The sequence below is a fragment of the Sturnus vulgaris genome, chromosome 8 (assembly GCF_052056855.1).
Source record: "Sturnus vulgaris isolate bStuVul1 chromosome 8, bStuVul1.hap1, whole genome shotgun sequence".
In the NCBI taxonomy this organism is placed as follows: Eukaryota; Metazoa; Chordata; class Aves; order Passeriformes; family Sturnidae; genus Sturnus; species Sturnus vulgaris.
In genome coordinates this window covers 13251425-13266702 of record NC_142250.1, presented here as the reverse complement: position 1 = coordinate 13266702, position 15278 = coordinate 13251425, and the positions used below count along the sequence as shown (strand labels likewise).

General features: G+C 42.1%; 1 protein-coding gene across 9 annotated transcripts; it reads left to right on the top strand.

Annotated features, from left to right (window-relative positions):
- The first annotated feature begins 863 nt into the window (after positions 1-863).
- Positions 864-11513, top strand: PRXL2A (peroxiredoxin like 2A). 9 transcript variants are annotated; one of them, XM_088168864.1, is made up of 6 exons: positions 864-941; positions 7357-7536; positions 7904-7995; positions 9846-9986; positions 10736-10900; positions 11032-11513. In XM_088168864.1, exons 2-6 carry the CDS (start codon positions 7359-7361, stop codon positions 11128-11130), a joined length of 675 nt encoding a protein of 224 aa, XP_088024990.1. In that variant the 5' UTR covers positions 864-941; positions 7357-7358; the 3' UTR covers positions 11131-11513. The 9 variants fall into 9 exon arrangements, with proteins under 9 accessions (XP_088024990.1, XP_088024989.1, XP_088024988.1 ...); XM_088168863.1 differs by lacking the exon at positions 864-941 and adding an exon at positions 1132-1336; XM_088168862.1 differs by lacking the exon at positions 864-941 and adding an exon at positions 1296-1363.
- Positions 11514-15278: the final 3765 nt, after the last annotated feature.

The window sequence follows — 15278 nt, the reverse complement described above, 5'->3', positions numbered from 1 at the left end:
GGACAAAAAAGTTGCCAGTCTTTTTTTTGCTCATAATGTTTTTCTAAGGATTTATGTGTCAGCATGGCAGATATATATATTTTATATATATATGATTGACTTTCTAAAAAAATGACAAAGCCACTTCAGCATATTATGTTTGGTGTTGACAGAAAACTGACCCACACCGATTAAGGAGAAAAAACTGAGATATTGTTTCATGTATTTTCCAGGAAAAAGGCAGCCACAAATTCTTAATCCTTCCAAATTCCTCATCTCTTTCAGTCAGTCTGGTAATGCTGTTTCTGCCATGAGGTTTGCTTTCCATGTGTTATTTCGGTTTTTTATCGCTGCTAAGACTTTAGTGCTTTTTATAATCCATTTGATTTCTAAAAGAACATGTGTAGATAAAAGCATAACTGCCACAATTTTGGGCAAAAAGACTCAAAATCTTTTCCTTGCAACTGCCTGAGCCCATGCCATTCTGACCTGTGCAAAGCAACATGGTGCAATAGGCTCTGTCTTGCAGAACCTGCTGTTCCATGTGCCTTTCTGGCAGCACACGGCTGCTGCTGTGCTCCGCTGTAGGAGCAGAGTGATAAGCTAAAGCCATTTTGTCTAGTTAAGTTTGGATTGTGGTGAAAAACAGTGGTTGGTGTAATGTAGACACGCCACTACCCCCAAAAGGGTTATGTTCATTCTCCTGAGCTACTGTTGTGTTACAGACCAGACTGTTCTGTCATTGCTACTGCCCTTTTTTTTTTTCTTTTTTCTTTCTTTCCCCCCCCCCTTTTTATTTGGATTTTAGGTGCCAGGTTAACAGGACACCTCAGGAAATAGTCCCAAGGTAGTGAAGACGAGTCCTCTGCGTTTGTGGTTGGAGTGGTGCCTAATGACCACAAGCATCTGAAGAGCGTGTTTGTTAAACGACGTTGTGACATGTTATTGGCTGGCTTATCTGAGCAAGTATATTCTTGAATGCAATATATATGCAAACATTTTAAGTGCCCCATTAATCAGATTAGTTGAGTGATAAGCTCACTACATTCTTGGACTCAGGTCGTTATGGGTTGGGTACTTTTTTTTTGCCTTGCATATTTAAGCAGTGTATCCCATAATGTATTTCGCTTCTTTCGTTGCTTAGCCAGACGCTACAGTAGCCCCGAGAGGGGACGATGGGTTCCGAGAGGGAGCAGAAGGCTTCCGTCCGTTCCGGCCGCTAACGGCGGGGCTAATCCCGCTGGCCGCACCGGCGCAGAGCCGCCGGGCCGGGGGCACCGAGCGCGGCCGGCGGCGGTGCGTGCGCGGAGAGCGCCGGGGGCGGTGCCGGCGGCCGCGGGCCCGGAGCGGCGGCGCTGTGAGTGCGGGGCCGAGGGGCTGCGCTGTGAGTGCGGGGTGCGCTGTGAGTGCGGGGCCGAGGGGCTGCGCTGTGAGTGCGGGGTGCGCTGTGAGTGCGGGGCCGAGGGGCTGCGCTGTGAGTGCGGGGTGCGCTGTGAGTGCGGGGCCGAGGGGCCGCGGTGCGAATGCGGGGTGCGCTGTGAGTGCGGGGCCGAGGGGCTGCGCTGTGAGTGCGGGGTGCGCTGTGAGTGCGGGGCCGAGGGGCCGCGGTACGAATGCGGGGTGCGCTGTGAGTGCAGGTGCGGGGCCGCGTGTGCGTGCGGCTCGTCGGGGGTGGGCGGGCCAGCGGGACCGCAGAGCGGGCGGCGGGAGGGCCACGGAACCGCGTTGACCCGACCGCGTTGTCCCGTCCTTCCCACGTGCTGTCCCTCCCCACTGGTCCCGGGTCGCGGCCGCAGCGCGGCGGCGATCCCGGGCAGCGGCCGGGGGCCCCCGCGGCTCTCGCCATCGGACCTCTGCTGCCCATCCCGAGCTGTCCGTGTTTGAAATCTGCTTATGGCTGCCCTCGCGGTTTAACCTTTCGGGAGATCCCTGCTTGCTAAGCAGACTTCTCCCGTGTGTAAGTAGGCACATTGGGATCCGTGAAGGACGAAGAGGCTCCGTGCTTCGTTTCTCATTTCATTCGTGATGCTCTGGTTGCGTCCTGGGTGCAGTGGCTCAGCTCAGGAAATCTATCCACCTTTGAGGTGCTCGAAGGACAGCTTGGAGCTTTCCCAGCCTTGTATAGCCATAGGGGCACTGTTCCTATCCTGGTTCATAGCAGGCAATGAAAGGGAAAACAAGGCTGTGGGGAAATTATTCTGCACTGGGTGTGTGGCAATGTGTTGCAGCCTCGTTTATGCATAGAGCCCCTCTGCCCTATGGGGTGGAGTTGAAATGTGTCCATTTTCTTGTGTCTTTGCTTTTAGTAATAATTTTGCTGTTCTAAATTGTATAGTGTGAGAAAAGTTAAAATATAGGCAAGACCTAAGAATCCAAAAAAGTGGAAAATTCTAAATTTAAGCTTGAATCTCAGAATCTTAGAATTCTTGGATCTGCTGGGTGGGAACAGGAGGGATTGCTTGCTGCCTAGCACCTGCTGTGCTTTCAGTAAATGCTAACTTGTGTTATTAGTGGGTCTGTTGGTATTCTCTTTCCTCTGCCACCTCTGCAGACTGACACAGGGTACAGTTTTCCTGCTGTGGAAAGCAGACCAAGCAGAGAGTTCATCCTGTATTATCTTCGGATAGGTACTTTTTGCAGTTCTGTGCTCCATGAAATATCTCACATCGTCATGGTATTCATTCACTGACTGATCAGACATCTGAATTTTTCCATACCCAGTGGCTAGCTGCCTATTCCCTCTCAATACACCAAGAGAGCTGGAAGATTTCCAAAGTGGTGTGCCAGAGCTCTTTGCTCTCCCTTGCTCAAAAGAAAAGGCTTGTTGAGATGTTGGGTTTCTTTAAAACAGTCTGAGAATGGGGGTAACAACTAACTTCCTTTTAAAGGAAGGAGTATGGTTTGTTTGCTTGACGCAGCAAACTTTTTTTCAGCTACAGCCAAGGACACGGAATTCAGTAGTGAACCATGCATGGATTGGGAAGAAACCTAAAAAGATTATTGTTATTCTCAACACAATGTGTGGTTTGTTAGGTCTTTACAATGGCAAAAAGAAAAAATAATCCCTTGTGTTTGAAAATTGCATTTATGCCACAAGAAATGCTAGGAGCATTGGCTACAAGCTGTACATTGATTTTGGTGTTTACAGGCCAATTTAAGTTGGAAGAGTCCTCCTAGGTTTCTCCAGTCAGATCCCTGCTTCAGGCAGGGCTAAGTTTGAAGGTCTGTCAGGATGCTGTATTTTGTAATCCTTAATGCTATTTAAATGCTCATGAAATCTTGATGAGCATGTTACCAGGTTATTGTGAATTGTAAATTTTTTATAGGACTTAGCTTACAAAGGTATTTGTAATCGTGACTCATTTGAGGGGGGACGGAATGTCTCATAAAAAATCACCTCAACTTGTTTGGGATACGCAAGTTCTGACAAAGCTCTGAAACATTTTTAGGCTTGATATGGAACATCTTGGGGAAGCTGGAGTGAGAGAGAAAGGAAGAACAAGCAATGGTCAAACCCACTTTAGGCTAGAGAGTGTTTGCTAGTGCAGACCAACTATTAAGAGCATTTTCTTTTTAGGAAAAATATGCAAGGAAATCTATTTGCTACTCTGAGTCGTATTAGCATCTTGAAAACAGAGACTTTCTTCTTTTTTTTTTTTTCCTTTTTTATTTTTTTGGACACAGCTGCAATGAGTCCTGTTTACTGTTAAAATAAATGTTTAAGGATAGCTGTCCTCTGAATGACAATTTTTTCTTTGGTTGTGGGTGGGAGGGAAATGAGACATCTAGAAAACAACGTTTTAACTGGTCTTGACAAAAGTGAAGACCATCCACTGGCACTTAAAACAGGATTAAGATTAAACTTGTTTAAATTCTAGTTAACTGAGTACTGACAGGCCAGAAAGTAACTCACTGTTATTTTGTAGATCTCTGGTGGTCACCGCAAAAACATACACACAGAAAGATGTTTTTCCTTTTTTCTTTGGACTGTACTGTTTAAAGAGGAGTGTTCATTATTTTCTGGAAATTTTAACAGCTGAGAGATTGAAGATCTGATAGTCCTAGAGAAAATGACACTTATTAGCAAAGGGGTGTTGCCATTAAAGCAGGTTAACTGACCATGGAAGCACTGGGTTAATTCTCTAGTACAGCCTCTATACTAATAATTTTTTTTGCTAATACTGTGCATTGTGATGACTTTTTAATTTTTTTCAGGGTTTTTGTATTATTTTGGCATACGCTGTGTATGTGTGAAGGGGTTAGATGTAGAATAGGCTGAAACCCAGGGAAAACATTACTTGTAAAAACGCCCAGTTCTACAGAAGAGCATGGCTTAGCATTCAGATCTAAAAGGTTTATTCTATGTTCCCAGCTTCAAAAGAGCTTTCTGTAATTCCTATTCCCTGTACCTACCCACCCATAAAAAGAGTAACCATATGTTCAGTTAGAAAAAAAAAAAAAAAAAAAAAAAGGGGGTTGAATGATTAAGATAGCTTTAAATGGGTCTTGGGCTGTGCTGGAGAGCCGTGCTGTGTTGTGTCGCGGCAGGGTGGGAAGGCCAGGCTGGGAGCGGGCTCCTCCCCAGCCCCGCCGCTCGCCCCGGGCAGCGCAGCTCGCTGCTCTGTGCTGCGGGAGCCGCTGCTGGCCCCTGCTGCTGGCCGGCCTCAGCAGCCTGCATGGGTTCTGGTGAGTGCTGCACCCCTGCTACAGGCTTGCGGGATGCTCTCCTGTCTCTTCTCATGGATTATGGCTTGTGGGATGCTTTCTTGTGTCTTCTTATTGCTGCTCGGTGGTTAAAAACTTGATCGCGAGGCAGTTGTGTTTGTATTTCGAGATAGGAGGGAGGGTTGTGAAGTCCTTTTGAGCTTCAGATTTCCTTAATAAACAGCAGCTAACCAGAAATGAAGCTGCTAGTCGTAAACGCTCAGCTGTTTTCCAGACAGCCTGGGCACTTGGGGTTCAATGACATGGTTCGTCAGGGCTCAGCCTGTCTCGTTAGCAAATGTTTTAATAATCCTGCCTGCTGCTTCCCATGCATATTTTTCAAAGTGGCTCATTATGATGTTTGCTTAGCAAGGGAGGAATTTAGGTATGACCCTGCAGAGCTGCATTTTCCTTCTTTCTATTTATATAAATAGCAAAAATTTCCCGTATTTGAATAAGGTTGGGGGTTTTGTCACTGTGTGGAGATCAGAGTCCAACTAAACTGAAGAGGTGTATTGACTACACTTAATGATCTCCTGGATCAATAACTACTGATTGGAAGCTTACTTTTAGAGATGCTGTTTGTGCTAATGAAAATGAAAAGCTATGTGAGAACTACTTATTAATCACTTGCCACAAATTTTGTAACATTTTTGTACATAAATGATGTGCACAAGGGATTAATACTTGAGTCCCCCTCCACTGCCCATAACTATACATTTTAAAAAATACCCACTTCTTGACCTGACGAGATTGAAATCCAAACAGTTGGGTAATCAAACTCTTGGAGGGAGCAGGGCTTTAGTCTTTTGGGTATGCCACAGAGATTTTAAGTCACAGGGATATTGCTGCATTACATATATTTGGAATAACATTTGCATCATTCCAAAGGCTGGGGTCAGAATGGTCTCTGATAGGTGTGAGAGGCAGATATTAAAAAATGTCATTACAATGTGACTTCATGGTTGAAAGAAGTACATAAAGAATGCAGATACGGTCAAGGAAGTTTTGCCTTGGTTAGAAATAAGTGGTGAAATAGGGTAGGATCTGTTCTCTTATCTGCATAATGTTTGTGTAAACTGGCCTTGTTTCTTGCTCAGGATCATGGACTACTTACGTTTTTAGATACCATGATACTGCCTCCCTTGAAATCAAGTACACTGTTATAAAAAAAGTGATTGTTTTGTTTTTTGGTTGGTTGGTTGTTTTTGTTTTGGTTTTTTTTTGTTTCCCAGTGTTGCATTTGTTTATCAGTAGTATTCTGGAGCTGGGTTTAAGGATAGAAAGGGGTTTTCTCACAGAAAATTCTGGGCACAAAAGTGAGGAGCTACTCCTAATTGGTTCTGAATTCTGGCAACAGATAGATGTGGGGATAAAGATCATGTGTATGTCTGGTTTATTGACAGTCACAGTTCAAAAGAGTAATTAATATTTCCTTACATTTCCTTACATGAGGTGGGAACCTCACCCCTAAAAAAGTATATACAGACAGCAATATTTACCAAAATATTCTATCAGGAAATAGGGTTTTTGTGCAAAAAATTAGTTTCTCCATAATGTGTAATGCTACAGTTATGTGATTGCAAATATACGGTGGTTGTGATAAAAGTGTACAATGACTTCTTATGCTGCCAAAACTCCAGTGACTCTTGTACCAGTTATTACTCAGAGCTGGATCTTGAACTTTGTCCACGAGGCAGGGTCTGTTGTGATTTCCAGCATCCTCATTAACTGATACTGCCTCACTGGAAGCCTTTTCCAGGCTTGTGAAACACTTGCAAGGGTCAGGATTAGGCTGTGGGGGGTTTATGGATGGAAGGTGGTTAAACAAAATTGCCTTCTAACATGAACCACCAGTTTTAAACCACAAATAGGGTTTGTACTTTGTAATGGTTCCCACTGCAATGCTATCAGCATATTCCAGCTGGTGAGTGTGAGTTTAGGCTGTTTGTTCCTGCTGTCCTTTCTGCTTTAGCAAGAGTGGCAGTGAGTTAGCATAGAGGTGCTGTCCCGGGCATGTTTGTGATGTCGGTTCACTGGATAATAAAATGGTTGCAATTCTACATTTTTCTGTCTGCAGGCATGAGCTCTAAGTTTGGCTTTGTGCCTGCTTTGGTTCTCAGTGGGGGGAACTGTAAGGAATGTGAAAGGTTACCAGTTATGATGAACCAGATATAGAAGGTTTAGATTTATTTTCTTTCCAAGTCTTCTATAGTATATTTGTGAAGTTCACTGTTTAATATAGATTAGTGTGTGTAAAACATTTCATCTACAAATTATTCTCTTTTTTGGAAGAAACTACTGTCTTGCTGTAATAATTTAGGTTACTGATAATGTACAGGTCATATTATTAGAGGCTCTTTATTACGCACTCACACTTTTACTATCTTTTTCCTCCTCATTGCATCTGAGCACTTAAGTATTAGTGATTTTGTCTGGTGGCAGGGAAGGACAAGAATATCTTGTTAATATCTAGTTTTGATGTGGGTCAGGCACAGAACTGGAATGTAATCTCTATCTTTTAAAACCCATTTCAGTACATTAATAAATATACAGATTTTCTCCATTAAACCAAAAATACCTGCATGAGCTTTTAGTTGTTTTAATCCAATTTCTCCTCCTCTGGCATCATTGATGTCCAGTGTCAGAGCTGTTCTTTCTTTCTCTTTCCAGAAATGTCCTTCCTGCCTGACCTGGGGGCCTTCACCATGGGCATGTGGTCTGTTGGCCTCGGAGCCATTGGTGCAGCTGTGACAGGGATCGTCCTTGCTAACACTGACTTATTTTTGTCCAAGCCAGAAAAGGCTACATTGGAGTTTTTAGAGGAGATAGAGCTAAAATCTTTGGGACCAGGTAAGATTCTGGCTATTTCAGACCACGTTCTTCAAGAATTGGACTTCTATAAAACCTCTCTAAGGCCAGTGTTGGAAGTTGTTTTCTTAGTCTTTCCAAGTTATGACATGTAGTTGAGTGCCCTTGATATCCAGTACTTGTGGTGAAGGAAAAGCAACCAAAACTGTTATTTCTGGATGAAACAAGACACACTTCTAAAAATCCATAATGGAGTAATCTCTTCTTATACGTATAGATTTTTTTTTTGTTAGAACTGTATTTGAATGTGGAATTGTCTGCAGTGCTTTGTGTTGATCTGTAAAGCATTAATTGTTATAAACAAGAACGACCAATATTATTGTCGGTGTTGTTTCTTCTCTACAAACAGAACAAAGGACATTCAAAGCAGGTGAACTATGGAAGGAGAATGGTGCAGTGATCATGGCTGTACGAAGACCTGGATGATTTTTGTGCAGAGAGGTACTTGCTTGGCTTGGGGATTAATTAAGAAGAGTTGAGATCTGCTTGCATAGATAGTCTGTAAATAAAGGGAGGGGATGTATAGGACAGTCATCAAATACATCTAAAATGTCTGAAAGGTTTTGTTTCAAGATTAAGTATGTTGGTAGCTGGTGACCAGTTTCAGTTTCCTTTGCAGCTGGTTTGTATGGTCCAGGTTCTGAGCTTTTTCCTTCTGAAGGTGATGGTTACATGATTTTTATATCTGCCAGGGACCTAGCCCATGGCAATTAGAGAGGGAGATTGCACAAGATTCAGTTGGTAATGAGCCTTATGGGCTATTTATATATATATAGTCCAAAATTAGTCTCTGTGAGCCAGGTAGTTTCTGGTCAAATGCAGCCCAAGACTGGATTGGCAGAAAGCCATCAGATAAAGCTCATATGCAAAAAAAAAAGAGGTGTGCAAAGAGGGAGTACCTCTCTGTTCTGGGTGCTAAATGTAAGGCAGGAAGGTACAGACTCTGAAGATAAGGAATTCCTGTTCCATAACAAGGTGGGTTGGAAAACAGATTTTGATCCTTAAGTTGCCATTAGGCTCCTTGGGTGGAGCTCCTTGGAAGCAGACACCTAAAATACGATTTGAATGTACCAAGTGCTTGGGAACAGCCATAGCTTGCATTGTGGACATTATGTTTCTCATAGCTGTAGGGAAAAATAGTTATTATGTTGTTACTCACTAGTCTATAAATGGAGTAATTAATATTGTAACCTCTTCATTAAGGCATGTGCTCCCATCAGTACTAACTGCCTAAATAGGTGTAGAAATCATGGAAGGTTAAAGTGCTTTGCTCTCTGAACAGGTGTAGCGTAGGCGGGAGGAGAATGCACGTACGTGCCTGATGCTGGAACTTTCACACACAGTCAGTCAGGAATCCAAGAGTGATTTTTTAGTAGAAGTATTACTGAAAGTTTCACATTTTCCTGTCTCTTCATCCCCTGTTTGCCCCTTGGTTCTCCGTGGATTCTAGAAGTCCTGCAAGCCGTTCAGTTAGGGTATTTCAGTTAGGTGACTGAGAGTGATCATATGTCCATGATCACTCATGGAACTGTGTCCATATTTTTTAAGTGTGGAGTTGAGTTTTTTGATGGGAATTCTGTCCTGTAAAAATGACCTTTCTTCATGGGAGACAGGAAACATATTTTCAGTGCACACTCTGATCTGTTCAAAACCTCAGGGATCTTTGTACAAACTGTGGGAATTGAGATTCCTTTAGGAGAACAAAAAGCCCAGCAGATGATTGGTGACACCTTACACACCAGAAAAAGTGGTTTTGCTTCTGGGATACTGTAAGTCTATGAAGAAATTCCCTGGGTTTTTTTATTGGTGGATTTAGGAAGGAGAGTGTATCTTCATTACTTGCTTTAAACTTGTATAGCCTGTGGCTGCATAGAGCCCTCAAAATACTTTGCAGAAGGACTGATAATGATGGCTGTCAACGTGGAAAAAAAGATTGAAAACTCTGAAAAAGTTAAGTGATATGCAGGCATTATATTTTTACCATTCTCAAATACTTTAAAACATAATTGAAACCCTATTACAGGCAAGGTATATCTACAGCTTTAAGTTAAAAATATGTTTTATCCACTAAATGCTCAGAAGAATCTGCTTCCTCCATGTTAAACAAAGAAAATTGTAATGAATCTGATGAAGAGCTGCCTAGGAGTAGAACTAGCTTAAATGTTACAGGTCTGTTTCTGGTTTGTGCCTCAAGCTAGAATTTGCGTGTTTCTGATGGTCTTGAAATTCAAAGTGAAGCTTTCCAACCTCCATTTATTGACTGAAATGTTTGGGTTTTTTCCTTTGCTTAGGAGGCTTCTGAGCTCTCCTCTCTGAAACCCCAGCTGTCCAAGCTGGGTGTCCCTCTCTATGCTGTTGTGAAAGAGAAGATAGGGACTGAAGTGGAGGATTTTCAGCATTATTTCAAAGGAGAAATCTTTCTGGATGAAAAGGTATAGTGAAGTTGGTGTTCTCCTTTTGTTTAAAAACAAATCTATGAATTTCCTCTTGGAGGAGCTTGTATAAATAAGTCGAATGTAGTCTGATTGAAAAAGGATTTAGTAGCACTGTAGTTTAAGAAGTTAATTGGCTTTGTTTTTCTATATTTATACATCCTGCTGAGCTTACAAACTGCAGTGTAGCTATGCACTGATAACATGCTGTTGCAGGATTATTCCTCCCCTTTAACAGGTAAACAATACGGCCTGTAATATTTATTCCTTTCTTTCACTTCGTGACTCACAGATGTTTATCATGTGCAAATCAAGGTTTGAAGGAGACACATATAATTAATTCATGATGTATGGGCCAGATTGCAGTGATATGGCTTGTCCTGGTACACTGGCACGTGCTGGATTGCCAATCTCATGTCCTACAGAACCACCGCCTTGCTTTCTCCCTAAACCAGGAGACACATTTAAAAATCATTTGCCTTCTGAAGAAAGAATACGTAATACTCAAAATCTACTAGATCCTTTTATTTTATCTCTCTCCCCTGCTTGTGTGAAAGAATCAGGCTGAATTAAAAAAAAAAAAAACAACCAACTGACCAAAAAAACACTTTATCACAGAGCACCACTGCTGTCAGCAGTGGGGCTGTAGGTGTATGTGGGGCTTAAATACTTGTGGATGAGTTTAAAATCCACATGAACGAAAAGTCCTTTTCCCTTTGCTTGCTGACATATTTTCTGTTCCCCTGCAGAAAGGCTTTTATGGTCCACGCAGACGAAAAATGATGTTGTCAGGCTTTTTCCGCTTGGGAGTTTGGCAAAATTTCTTCCGTGCTTGGAGAAGTGGATACAGTGGAAATCTGGAAGGAGAAGGATTCACGCTGGGAGGTGTATATGTGATTGGGGCAGGAAGACAGGTACTGCAGGCCATCTAGGAGGCTTTTATCTCTCCTATAAATCAGAAGTTTGTTTCCTGGAGTTGTTTGGTTGGGCAGTGGATCTTTTGCAGGGAGATGTGTCTGAATTTCTCTCTTGTGTCTTTGACTAGGGTGTTTTACTGGAGCATCGTGAGAAAGAATTCGGAGACAAAGTCAGCCTCCCATCTGTCCTTGAAGCTGCTGAGAAGATAAAACCACAAGCTTCATAAGTGGAAAAACAGTTGCACATGTTTCTGATTAGAGCTTGAAATGTAGAATGCATCCATGTCTTGAATGTGTGGTGTAATTGCTTAACTATTTAGGGATCAATGCACAGGAAAGGTTCTCTATTCAAACACAGAAGATGATGAAAATCCTCTTGGATTGTTTTTGGTTCCTTTGCAGCCTTCCAGGTGGTCAGGATTTCGACTGGTCCTTTGTGTCTGACTGTATTTATGAAAGGCTGGGTCTAAAATCTGACCTAGCCTAGATGTTTTCAGTCAGAGACAATCGGTTGAAAACCTGTCTACCTAGGGAAACACAACTCTGCTAAGGCTGTAGTAATGGAGTACCAGCTGAGGCGAAAAGATAATAAAACTTTATGTAAATGAAATGCCTTTGGTTTTTTGCTTTTTCATTAACATGTAAATATATCTGTGTTTCTAGAAGACTACACCCTGTCAAAACTCTGAGATTTTGCGTTCAAGACATACCACTATGTCTGCACAGTGAATTTCTTGTTAGTTCACTACTGGCTCTAGGTCTTTTAAGTCCATGTGATTCCCTGCAAGGAAAATAATTGTGACTCGAGGGCAAGTTCCTTTTTGTATTTAAGATTATTTTTTTTTAATTGCATCCTTATGGATGAAATTCTGACTTTTTTTTCTTAGTATTTATGTCCAGGTAAAACTGAGTTTAACAAAAAATATTTATATGCTCTTCAGGGTCTCTTCTTCACAGTTCCCAGAAACAACATTAGCAGTGAGGATTTTGAGTGATTCATTTTTCATTTAGAAACTAAATAGAAATTGGACTCATGTATACCACTGTCAGCTGAAATTTGTGTTTGACTGTTTTGGGGGAAGGAACAGGATTTGGAGAGTAGAGCAGCAAATCGATTCTGTGATATGGACTTCCTCTATAGAGGATCTCCTCGGAGCCATGGACAGGTGCAGAGAACCATGAAATAAAGAATTGTGCCTGAGGGATTCTTTTCCTGGGTTTTACCCCTGAAAGGCAGTATTGGCATCATGTGCTGACACAAGGGCCCTAAAAAGTTCAGAGCATTGTGTGAGCGTCCACTTGTGTGCAGTCTGCATATGGATACTTGGGAGTGCAAGTGGTAGGAAATACAAGAGATGCTAAAAGCAATGGGTGTGAGCTACAGTTTCCTATAGTTGCAAGAGGCTAATAAATAACAATGATCTTACAGCTGGAGTATTCTGGATGGTGGCTTCTGTAGAGTTCTGAGTTCTCTTTCCCATGGGAAATAGAAAGCTTTGCCATTTCCAGTGAATAGATCTTGCACAAGGACCAGCAAAGGAGGTACTGATCTTAGACCTGCATTTCAGGCCTTTTCCCAAGGGCTGTTTGTGCATTTCACATAAACATGAAATGTGAAAGGCATAAACAGTCCTTGGAGAATGGGATGGAAGCCAGATAAATTCCAAGAAATTGAAGATAAAGTGAAGTGCCTGTAGAACCTGCTGCATCTGGAAAGTATCTCTTTACAAGCAACTGAATTCCATCCACTCCGTCAGCTCTGGCTGCCCAGTCAGACTGCAGGGAGCCCTAGATGATGGCAAGGATGCCATGGGGCTGCAGCCCTGCTCTCAGCCTGCCCAAAGGGAGTGGAAACAGAAGCAGGAAGCTATGTTGTCCAGCATTTGGAAAGTTCATTAGAAGTATAATGGCTGTCTAACATATAAATCACTAACACTACCCCAGGCTGAAGTGTTCCTATAGTGTGAAAACATTTTTAGAAAGGCCCATGAAGTCTTTTAAAGTACTCATGGAAACTGAAAGTTCTCTGTTCTGTCAGATTCCCCAGAGGGATGTATACAGAAACCATATCAGCCCGAGGTCTTTTACTGCTCTGAACAGCATTATTTCCCGTAAACAGTTAGTGCACTTCTTGTTTGAAAGTTATATAAGCTTACTTGCATTTCAAAGTTTTCTAACCCTCTCTTTCAGAAATCAAGTCAACATTTGGAGCCATAGAAGGTGAAAATGACATTTGAAATTGTTCTGAAAAATTGTTATTGATAAATCTGATTATTTTTTTCAAGCCAACCTTGGGATTCTTTGGAGTTGACTCATCCTTTCTGAACCCCATATTGACAGAATAAAAATGTGAAGGATTGAAAATAGGTGGCACATAGGAGCTAGGAACAGATGATTACCATTGGAAATGGGCTAACCCAAATAACTAAAATTAGAGCAAAATAGTAAACGGGGAGCAAATTAAATCTAAGTGAATTTCCAATACTGCAGACTGAATTTAGAATGTTCACTGAAAAAAAAAGTACAGTTGTTGGTTTTGTTGTGCTAACAGCTACCTCTGCTGGCCTAGTTCCTTGTATGCATTTAAAGTTTCGATATTTTTTTCTTTTTAACATTACATGTACCCAAAATCTAAATCACTTTTCAGCATATTAAATATCACATTTTAACACTCAGCTGGTTACTGGAAATTAATATGTAAAAGTTTGTTATTCTGAGATGTGCATTTTGCACCCATGCAGTATGATATTCTATTTATTTTCATCTTTAAGGTTGAAGATAGGTCGGTGGGAAAGTGCACAAAGTGCAAGGGTAGGGCTTGAGAAACAAAACTCTGCCGTAGTAATTTCTCTTCAATCAACTTTTCCTTGTTTGTCAGCTCATTTATCTTTTCTTTCAGCACATGACTGGGGTTAATGAAAACATTTCCAGCATGAAAATGCTGTGAAGTCAATGATGTAGGTGTAATATAGAAAAGTGCTTTTTATTTGAACTTTAGGGATCACCAATTGTATTTTCTACTTGCAGTGTCGTTTTAGGGCCATTAAAAAGATGGTCTGGCCCAGAGGGTGGTTTTGGTTCTGCTTTTTTGTTTCCCCATGTGCGTTATCTGTTCCCATGGCTGTCAGATTGCCTGCCCTTGGTGCCATTCGCGAATATCCACGAGACGGGAATGCCAAAGGATCCCTGCCATTTTCTGATACGTTTCCTGTGATGCACTGTGGTAGGAAAAAAAAAGAAAAAAAAAAAAAAACCAGTTTCTCTTTCTCTCCGCACCGCTGGATGTCACTGCTACCCAGCCAAAGTGCAGGTGAGCGGTGAACCCTGGGGTTTTCTGCAGCACAAGATTTGCTTAACAGGTTCCAGGAACAGAGCGCTGTAGGGTCCGATTCGGCTGGAAGAAAGCTCTTGGAAAATCCATCTATTCCTGCGATCTTGTATGGACATTTTCCTTTTAAGAATAACAAACTTGGAGGCAGGATATACTGTGTTGACTGACACGGTCCGTGGTATATAGATATTTCTAAGTGGAGGGAATAAATTATTAACAGACTCATTGCAAGACTTACAAAATGTAACCTACTGCGCTTTTGTGGCACTAATTTCTGCTCCTGCCGGAGTGTGCGTGGCTGCTTCGAGGGGACGGGAGCAGAGAGGTGCGACAGCCGCTGGTAACAGCAGGGGGAGGTGGGGAAACGCTCTGGGACTGAGGACAAACTTAAATCACTGATTCAGCCCGATCCCCTCCAATTTTATTGAGGACCAGTTCCATCTGGTTCCGTTCTATCTGACCAGTTCCATCTGATCTCGAATGTGTTATAAAGGCTTCCCCTAAAATATTTCTGCTTTCTCTTTTAGATCCAGCTACTTATTTCTTTATATTTGAAGTTGCTTAGGTCTCTCAGTAGCTTCTGTGGGCTTTGTTTCCTTGCACACTCATAATTATCAAAACCACATGACAATTCCAACTACAACTCTGACTTCTGGATGCCTCCCTCCATAAATAGACTTTCTTTTACACTGAAAAATGGTATTTTGTGATAATGTTGAACATATGCAGTGGTGAACAGCTCTGGTCAGGCCATTTTCCACCAGCAACGGCTCATGATGATTTCATTAATTTTAGAAAAAACGTTTTGCAGTAGTCAGAGGAAAACAGCATTGACAAACCATACATGAGTGCCTGCACATGTGCACTTAAAAATTCGGATTTCCTATTTTCATTCCTGCAGGATTATTACGCCTCTTACTGCTGAAGTGACTCTTTTAAGAGTGTTCCAATTTGCCCTAGCACTTAGTTAATGGTTTCTGTGATGGATGAGATTTTTACTCCAATTTTCTTGGCAACACAGTGAAGCACTGTGCGGAGATAATG